At 40.9% G+C, this 9,449-nt stretch overlaps 2 protein-coding genes across 2 annotated transcripts in view; both read right to left on the reverse strand.

Annotated features, from left to right (window-relative positions):
* Positions 1–6,064: 6,064 nt before the first annotated feature.
* On the reverse strand, positions 6,065–7,494 carry txnl4a (thioredoxin-like 4A). The gene is made up of 4 exons (XM_086136954.1): positions 7,337–7,494; positions 6,942–7,122; positions 6,596–6,699; positions 6,065–6,518 (listed from the first exon to the last, which is right to left on the reverse strand). Exons 2-4 carry the CDS (start codon positions 7,092–7,094, stop codon positions 6,347–6,349), a joined length of 429 nt encoding a protein of 142 aa, XP_085993080.1. The 5' UTR covers positions 7,095–7,122; positions 7,337–7,494; the 3' UTR covers positions 6,065–6,346.
* A 747-nt stretch (positions 7,495–8,241) lies between these two features.
* The window catches only part of LOC147190668 (E3 ubiquitin-protein ligase ZNRF2-like), a 6,077-nt gene continuing 4,869 nt past the window's right edge, over positions 8,242–9,449 (reverse strand). The window contains exon 4 of the mRNA XM_086136953.1: positions 8,242–9,111. Coding sequence (XP_085993079.1) covers positions 9,054–9,111 — 58 coding nt within the window. The 3' untranslated portion in view covers positions 8,242–9,053. The remainder of the gene's footprint in view (positions 9,112–9,449) is intronic.

The following is a 9,449-nucleotide window of genomic DNA, read 5'->3' on the forward strand; positions in this document are numbered from 1 at the left end:
ATCTTTATTGCAGTGGTACTCAAGTGCACCAAGTACCACCAAAAATAAAAGACATCTGTCATGACCAACATTAATTTCATCACAACAGAGTTGTTAGTTCTAAAAATATATAAATATATCTGGTGGTATTGTAAGTCACAATTTGAACATTAACAAAACGGTGGTATCAAGCTAATTTTCATTGCTTCTCCTAGAGAGTTGAAATCATACAAATGTTTCAACAGTTTATGTTAAGAAAGGATTTAGTTTGTGTGTGTGGGGGTGGTGAGGGGGTGCTTGGATTATTGGTTGGAAAATATAAATGAAACACTCTATATTTGCTTCAGTGTACCACGAAGTGAGCTGAGCTGAATCTGGGCCCCGGTCCTGAGATTTGACACCTGTCTTTTAAGTCAATAACCAAAAATAAAAATAAATTCTCCTTAGACCCAAAAGGTTTGCGAATGCCTGCTCCCCCCCCCCCCAATTGTTTTTACTTTGTGTGTGTGTGTGTGAAAGTGAATCACGATGAGTCAGGGATGTATTTTTGCGCACCGTGTGGGTGACTGCGAGCTATCACCCGGGGATAGTCGCATCACTGGGCTCTTGCTGACGAGTTTTCTGTTGTTGGCCAACTATAAATTCCAGCAATGTAACATTTATGAAGCACTGCAGCATCAAGTCTTTCATTGTTTACAGCAGTACTGTTAAGTGTTTTTATGAGAACATACTGAAAGGGGCTTTTGGAAAACTCAGTAAGTCCACCTACCCAATTTCTAGAGTTGAAATCACTGATTTCTAGACATGGCGATTTATTGATTTTTTTTGTTTGTTTGTCTTTTACATTACCTTTAAGATCCTATTTAATGAGAGTCGATTTCGTCAAAAATGTGCCGGCAAGTTTGCCGCAATTCCCCCAAAATGGCTGCTTAAAACCAAAATGGCCGACTTCCTGTTCGATTTCAGAGAGAAGCCCTCAAATTTTTTTCATGCATCCTGTGGTGATAGACGTCCGGTTTTTTGTGTCGCTTGTTGAAACTGCTGTCAGGTCCATTTTCCCCCCCCCCCTGTGGTCGGTACTGATTGAGTTTTGGGGGTGGGGGAGGTCACATTAGTGACTCCTCGCATCTGCGCATTTTCGGACAGGAGTTATGCACTTGCAAAAATTGGTGAGCTTGGTGAAGCATGTTGAGGCAGCATAATGCGTGACAATTTAAAGTGAAAGTAAGAGTAAATCTTCCTCTTTTGACTACTGCTTTCACATTGCCAAAAAAAAAAAAAAGCCCCTGCTTATAACTCGAAGGACTTTTTCCAACATTATGTTTACATGGGGTGGGGGCGGGGTCTTGCTAATGTGCAACGTTTGATCGTCACGCATACCAAGAATTAATAGTTACATAATGAATTTAGTGCCTGAGGACGTGTACTAAATCCTGACATTGTGCTCCATTTGTCACAAGTATGATCATCAATTTCATGCATAATTCCATTTATACAATAATTCAGATCAGTATTTCCCCAACTTTTCCAGCTCAAATTAGAAGTGAAACCCCTTTTCCCCTCAAAAAAAAAACAAAAACAACCAAGATTAAAGCCAACCTTGGTCTGACAGTTATAGTGTACACCACAGGTGTCAAACTCAAGGCCTGGGGGCCAGATCTGGCCCACCACATCATCTTATGTAGCGCGTGAAAGCAAATCAAACGGCAACTTCTACAATGATTGCTAAAATCTGTGCTAAAATTTCAGCTTCTCATATGTATTCAATAAGCGTGATATTGTAAGCATTTTCTTGCGACCAAAACCCCTCATTACAGTAGTTGACTTCTTTATATGGTTTCGCAGTCATAACAGCCCTCCAAGGGAAACGGTCACTAAATGTGGCTCGCAACAAAAATGAGTTTGACACCCCTGGACTGCACACTCTTAGGATCTTTGGTTGACCATGATCAGGCTAAGGCAGGAATGGATGGCCCGATTCTAACTCTCAACTCGAGACTCCACAAGGCTTTGGATGCACTTGTGACTCCACACGCCCTGGACCAGATGTTGTCTTTAAAGCGCATTTATATGGCAGACACAGAGAGGTGTGTGTGTGTGTGTGTGGTGGTGGTGGGGGGGTCAGTTTAAAGTTTTTTTTTTTCTTGTGTATGTGTGAAAAACCACTGACCCGGGCCTTTAAGCCAAACCCATTTGACCAACTGTGGTGAACAAATCCATCCGTTCAGGTTGCACCATGCCGTGAAATCCAATTTGTACACATGATGGTCATGTGACTATGTGTGTCAAAAGTCATAAACTTTATGGAAGTAGAATCAAACAAACAAACAAATAGAAGTATTCATTTTATTTGTGAACTGAAGTAAAAGTAAGATGGTGCTTTTTTTAGCCTGGCGCCAGACAATGCAAGTACAAATACCTGAAAAAATCTACTCAAGTAGAGTAATGAAGTATTTTATTTTAGCAGGTGCGTTGCACTGTAAGGAAACCAAAGTAAGTGACTGAGGATACAGCAGAAGGGAGTTACATTTGCATGAAATTAGTGGGGAGGTTTGCCTCCAGAGATACTGTATATAGTCACAGCGCAGCGCATGCATAATGATGCAATAATAATGCTCTGCAATTTGCTAATTCAAGGTCCCTGTTTGCATAAAGTTCTGCATAAACACGCCAGAGTCATTTGACATGGGCACCTTTCATATGTGCGGGGAAATGAGGCTAAATTCTTTCTATATTAACTTTAATTTCATGTGCGCATCAATTCTATTGATGACATAATTCAGAAATAATAGAAAAAAATCCCTGATCCAGTGGATATTTTTGTGAAAGAAACTAATTATAGAATATATTCACCAGAGACCAAATAATATAGAATGGGTGAGAATTACAAAAAAAAAAAACAACAACAATTATGACCCACACTGGCAGCTGCGGAGTCGCAGACTCGGCACACCATTCAACAAAATTCCCGCTTAGCAACCGTTTATTTTTAGTGACTGACTCGGAAGGTAAATGTAGCTTTGTCACAGAGAGCATCACATTAACCTGCACCCCCCTCCCCCCCACATCACCTTCCCCTCCACTCTATGCCTATTTCTGTCTTCCGCTTTGGAGTCATTGATAGAACTACCTGTCCCCCTCACCCCACCCCATCCGCTTGCATCCTCTCTCCATCCGTCCATCCCACTCCTATCTCGGCGGGTCGTCACCGTCTCCATGGTCTCCCCGCACCCCCGCGGAGCTCACGCACTTAGTACGCTCTGCCTGTGCTCTTGCCTTGTAAGGGCAAAATGCAGTTAGTGGTGGTGGGAGTCTGGGTTGGGGGGGTCATACCAGCGTGGGTAGGCAGGTGAGGGGCAGTGCCTGTGACGAGAGGACAGGGATGCGTTTCGAGGTAGAGGAGGAGGGATAAAGATGGCTCGGGATATAGTGGTGTGATGGAGCTGGAGTTACTATTCGTATCCGGGAGGTGACGAGTGTGTGACGCATGGCTACTCGTGGGCCTCGTTGTGTTGCTCGTTTTTGTTTGCAAGCGAGCTTCAGATGCGCCGCCGCTCGAAGTGATTCCAAACGTAGGTTGCCGCTACATTTGTAGGTGTTAATGGAACCTACTAAACGGTCAAAAGCATCGTTACAAAATGAAATCACTTGCAAGGAGCAGGGCATCGACACTAAGACTGAAGGGACACATCAGCAGCCCAAAAATGTAAGCACTTTGTTACCCCGGCCATTTTATGATGATGAAAAATCCATTTATATTTTGCAAAGCATTGCTATTTTATATTTAATTTACACAAAGTGAGAGTATTTTTTTGGAGGGCTGCAATGGATTAATGGCTTTGCACTTCCTTTTCATGGGATACAAATTGATTTGATTTGTAAATTTGTCTTTTGTCACGGAACTAATACATCAGTGCCCTACGTTATGGTAAAAGATGGCGGACAGTGTGCAAAAACAGCCAAAGGCGGAAGACACCAGTCACCGTTACCCAACATGTCTGCTTTTAATAATTTTTCTACAATATTAAGACTGCTTTTGTATCTTTGGCGCATCATTTTTAAAATCTGCCGTTTAGACGTTGCACGTGCTGCATGGATTTAGCCTTGACAGACCAAACTATTTTTGCAAATGCTCGACTGTGATTCTGATTTCATGCGCCAGCGCTTGAAATGGAACAAAATGGAGTTCGGCCCCAATTCGAGCGTGTGTGCGTTTGTGTGTGTGTGTCTGTCAGAGAACGGTGACTGTGTTAGTTCAGCTGCAGCAATTCTCAGTATTGCACCTCCCGTGCAGCAGGAGGCTCGGCCGGCCTGCCTGCGAGGTGCAAGCAGGTGCTAATTGGGCTCCGGTGAAAATGGGGGTTGCGCGCGAGGAAAGCCTGGTGTGTGGTGTTTGCTCAGCATGTGTGTGTTTAAATCATAGTGACACCTCTCCCCGCACACTACTACTTCACTTTGAGATAAATAAACCAGAGGGGGAAAAGTACTCACACCTGGTTCTACGGATACTTGTTAAAAAAAAAAAAGTGGTAAAAGTACTGATTCGACTCATTTCCATACATTTTGGCCTGTTTTGCTTCTGCCTCTCCTCTTTGGAGTGAAAGAATGATGTGGGATATTTTCATTGCTGTCAAATGTAAAAACAGGTCAGATTTGGCCTGAAAAGTCTGGTAGGGTTGCATAAAAGTTAAAAAATGTCGACTGTGAAACGGGCTGAAGTAGTTGTCGGAAAAATAAACACTCAAGTACAGACACCCGAAAAATCTACATAAGTAGAGTAAAAACGTATTTATACTTTGATACTTCCCACTTGGTGATGCTGAGTGGGAGAATGGCTCCCGGTTGAGAAAGACAGAAACGCAAATCCGGTTAGTCACAGTACCCCGAGTGAACAGCAGACGGGTGGCATATTAAGCCAACTGCTAAGTGTGTCACTGAGAATGGAAAGAATGACGTTTGCTTAAGCAATTTATCTCCTCAAAACATCATCTTTTTAATCTCCTTCGACCCAGAGGCAACAAAAAGCCACTGAGAAGCCCCCCACCCCTCCCCACCTCACAATCTTAGATTTGAACTCATCATCTCTCCGATGTGTCTCCCAATCCGCTTTTTTGTTTTGAAGGGATGAGCGAAAATAAACATACCAATATATGGGGCTTGAGATCGTTCCCTGGTGTGTGCCTCTTAAGTGAAGATTCGATCAAACAACCCAAGAGATATGGCGGTGCGGTGATTGGTTAGCTATATTGAAGCAGGATAAATGGAAGTTGCCTCTTTTGGCAGACAACATTAGCAGGAAAAATTTGGTAATACAATATTACTACGCACCGCCATTTTCATGGCAATTCTTTAAAATGATCTTTCAGGAAAGAAGTCCTTCTGGTCTACGTGCACAAGTAAACATAGACATGTCATGAGGAAATAAAAGGCATTATTAGGTGTCACTGCTGATAGAAGGATGCTTTGGTGGGGAAGGGGGTGGTGATGTTTTTTGTCAACTCCACTCTCCTCCCTCCATGTTGGCTTTAGTAAACAACTATAGAAGCATGCCAACATGTCTCCCCCTAGAGCGCGCCTCTTCGCAGTTTGACGGCACCCCTCTCTGTGGCGATTCCCTATCAGTTGAAAACAGATCACGGATTACCCCCGGTTTTAGGGTTTCGAGTCTGATATCCACACAAAGACTGAAGGCTCTCTAAAACACATTTCCAATTGTCAGTGTAAGTTTTTTTTTAACTGACTAAAACCCCAAAACATCAGTTTGTTTTATGATATAGATCGTGTAATTCTGGTTATCAAAATACGCAAAATTACTCTGCACTAAATGCCTTGTTTCACAAGCAGTTAACATTTTTGGTACTACTTTGGCGTCATCTAGTGGAATATTTGTGACAATGCACTGAGTTTTGAAAGCAGTTTTTTTTCTGCAAATGCTTCATAATTTCGTTTAATTCAGGCACGATGTAGTTTCAGTTAGTGTTTGGTTTTTTTCAGCGTTTTCTTTATTTCATTTCGTTAGCAAAATGTTTTGGGATTTTGCTTTGTTAGATTTCATGACAGCATGGATTAGGAGAGGGAATGCAAGTGACAAATGTGAGCCGCTTTATGTTTTGAGTTTAAAAACGTGGATTCTTATGCAACCCCACACATAATTATGAAGACCGCGCTTAAAACAACACGTTCCCATTTATATCGGACTTTATGACAAATGAGGCCTTTTTTATTGTTGAGCACCAAGAAACAAATTGTTTGTTTGGGTTTAAATAAATGGAAAAACTTTATGAAACGAAACAAAATATATCAGATGTTAAAAAAGATAACCAAATGCGTTACAAAGTACGACAGAAAAAAATCTGCAAAAAAAATATCAATATCTGTATTTTGTGGAGTAATCCTTGGGTGACACCACCAGGCCTCGTCCTTTTCTTGCTCCTCGATACACCGTCTCCACAATGTCTATCATCTCCTGTTTGTCCTCCATCGTCCAGTTGATCTTGTTGTTGTTGCCAGTGCCCAAATCAATCATGATATGCTTGTTCCTTGAGAAGAGTGAGGATATTTGACTGTGAGACAGACTAAAGTTAAACAAAAACATGAAAGACTCTGAGCAATTTACCTAAAAAAGAACATGACGGTGCAGGGGTCGTACAACTCGTACATCTTGTTGAAGTCAGGCACTTCTGTTATGTCCACCAGGTAGATGACGGCAAAGTTTTTCACCTGTTGGCGCAGCAAAATTGATTATTTGTTACAGGAGACAAATCACGCATTCGATTAATTTTTTTTTGTAAATAATTCACAGGTGTCCTTGCAAATCAACGACACACTATATTTCTGCCGTGACTGAAATAAGTCCTTTTTTTAGAGACGTTCCACAGTATGTTTACAATTGCGCTTGTGAGTGCTATTGAACTTGTTTTTGACTATACCGCTCGAACCGATGCCAGTAACACTCCACGAACCTTTTCGGCGATGCTGTACAGAACCTCGTCCATTTTCATACACGTCGGGTCCCAGTCGTGTCCGAAGCGGATGACGAGCACTCGGTCCTCCTCGGACAGGATGGCTTGGTCGACCTGCCAGCCATTGTGGAGATGCGGTAGCATATACGACATTTTGAAACGCCGCTGTCCACTCCCCGCTCTATGAAATCGACAACAATATCAGATGGGCGCAACATATTCTTTGTCATTTCATATCATCGTTCTGAAATTAGTAATACTTATACGGAAAGCAGATTATGTAGAACAGTTAGCCCGATGGCTAATGAGTTACAGTATTGGGTTAGCATTACGAATGTCGGTTTAAGACACCGAATCAAACAACTGTTAAAATACTTTACAAATTACATACTTACCGTTGTTGTAGTCGTAAAAAAACGTGCTATACAACTGAATGAATGGTTTAAAGGTGCAAAATTAATCGTATTTCCCGCAATTCCAGACTGACGCTTTTTGCAGAGAACGTTGATTATGTTTTCTGACGTAATCAGCAGGCGACGGAAGCACATCGCGGTGACGTGTGTTTTGATTCAACGCTTTGTGCACAGTAAATTAGAAAATGCTGTTTTTTATTCTAAATAGCAAAAAGGCGTATTTTGATACACAATTTTTCAAATCGGATAAAATACAATATTAAAAAAACTCTGATAATAAAAAAAACTATAAGCTATTAGAAGTGCTTATTTTTCACATTTTTGAAATGAATATTGGTTAGAAAGAGTTACGTGAACATAAATCTAGGATAATCAAACAGTGTACGTATAGAGAAAAGTTGATCACATAATAGCCCAATCTAAAAAGGGGACAATGGTTTATTTTTTAACTGTTGCTCAAAGTCCAGTGCAAGTGGTCACAAAACAGCAGTAAACATGTATTTAAGTGCACCCAATGTTTAGAAGTGATATTTAAAACAAAATTATTGTCCGTCTGGCAGTGCTTACTCAAACCTTCGGTGGATTTACCTCCTGCTCAAAGTCTTATCAAATTTGGTGGATTTGCAGTTAATGAGTACATGTACGTGAATGGCATCTGTGATAGTATTATCCTACGTCAAAAATAACTTTACCATTCCCCCTTTGTTTTGGTCAGGCATAGAGAAGTAACAGACACAAAATTTATGACAATGGCAATTGTCATAATGAGAGAAGGAATACACTGAGAGAAGGAATATGAGCCCCATTAGTGTGATTTTCTTTTTTTAACTAAACTTTCATTTGACAGTACATATACACGGATTGTTTAGCTTCAAGGCCACGTCGTATGCCGTAAAGAGACACAATAACAAAACATTTATTCTCTTGTGCAATTCATTACAGTACAAATAGAAATGACACTGAACAAAGATCCAATGGTTATAGGAAACTTTCCAGTCTATGACATAGCAGCATATTATGACACTCCTTTTCAAAGAGTGTACAAATCACCATTTAAGATATGTCCGAGCCTATCGTCAATTCCACTTTCTACATGCTACATAATTGCATGGATGTGGTTCAGAATAGCCGAGCATGAGCTATTTCATGTTAAGACTATTTGGCCTATGACACGTTTGTTTGAATATTGGGAGGAAAAAAACCAAACTACTGCCATCAACGCTAATCATCCCTTAAAGCTGATGTAGGCATCTTGTATTCCGTATGGCTGTTTCTTTCTTTCTTTCTTTTTTCTTCACATTGTTCAGCCAGTGCAGAACAGGCAACGACAACAACAAGAAAAATCTCTATTGAAATGTCACATGACTTTCCCATCGCAACACAGTTCCTTCCACCGGATCCCAGTTACTACTTGGGAAAGGCTCGAGCTAGCACATGGCCCGATGAACATTCACTTTGGAGACGCAAATGGACTCCCATCAGTAGTCCCCACCCCCCGCACATTCCATGACTCCCCGAACAAAAATAAAATAACATAATATCCATCCAATATCCATCGACGTCCCTCCTGCGAGGCTGCATGAATAATCCGCTACAAAATCATGTTTTACAATCCCTGATGAGCACTTAAACATAATTACAACACCGGAACATACAGTGTTAAGGTTGGGTACGGTAGATTGATTCAGTGAACTCCTTGCTAGTTGGAGGGGTGTTCCGGACATGAGCGATTCACTTCGAACCACTCGTCTATACACCTGGTTAAAAAGAGAGAGAGAGAGAAAAGTTAAATTTGCAAAATAATACTTCACTTAGTGTTTACAACTCTTCCGTTTTCATGCACACATCGTATGTTTCAGGTCAAGAATGCCCTGACATTGAGAAATAGATGTGTCATACTTAATCCCATTTAAAGCAAAGTGAATTTGCATTTATACCTTTAAAAAAAAAAAATTGTGACCACAAGTCAAATTTGACTCGGAACAGCTTCAGTTTACACAAACTCTGAAATGCCTGTAAAATATTTTTAAATGATTTCCTTTTAGCGTATTTCATCAGCTCTCGGGGTTAAAAAAAAAAAGGAGGGTATTTCTAT

Source organism: Hippocampus guttulatus, chromosome 18 (assembly GCF_054856545.1).
Source record: "Hippocampus guttulatus isolate MCC_2025c chromosome 18, RoL_Hgut_1.0, whole genome shotgun sequence".
NCBI classification, from domain to species: domain Eukaryota; kingdom Metazoa; phylum Chordata; class Actinopteri; order Syngnathiformes; family Syngnathidae; genus Hippocampus; species Hippocampus guttulatus.

Excerpts from the sequence above, each read along its gene's own strand:
- txnl4a (XM_086136954.1), bottom strand. The coding sequence starts at position 7,094 with ATGTCGTATATGCTACCGCATCTCCACAATGGCTGGCAGGTCGACCAA. Across the intron at positions 6,700-6,941 it reads TGTACAGCATCGCCGAAAAG|GTGAAAAACTTTGCCGTCAT; the intron begins GTTCGTGGAGTG and ends CTGCGCCAACAG. Across the intron at positions 6,519-6,595 it reads ACCGTCATGTTCTTTTTTAG|GAACAAGCATATCATGATTG; the intron begins GTAAATTGCTCA and ends ACTCTTCTCAAG.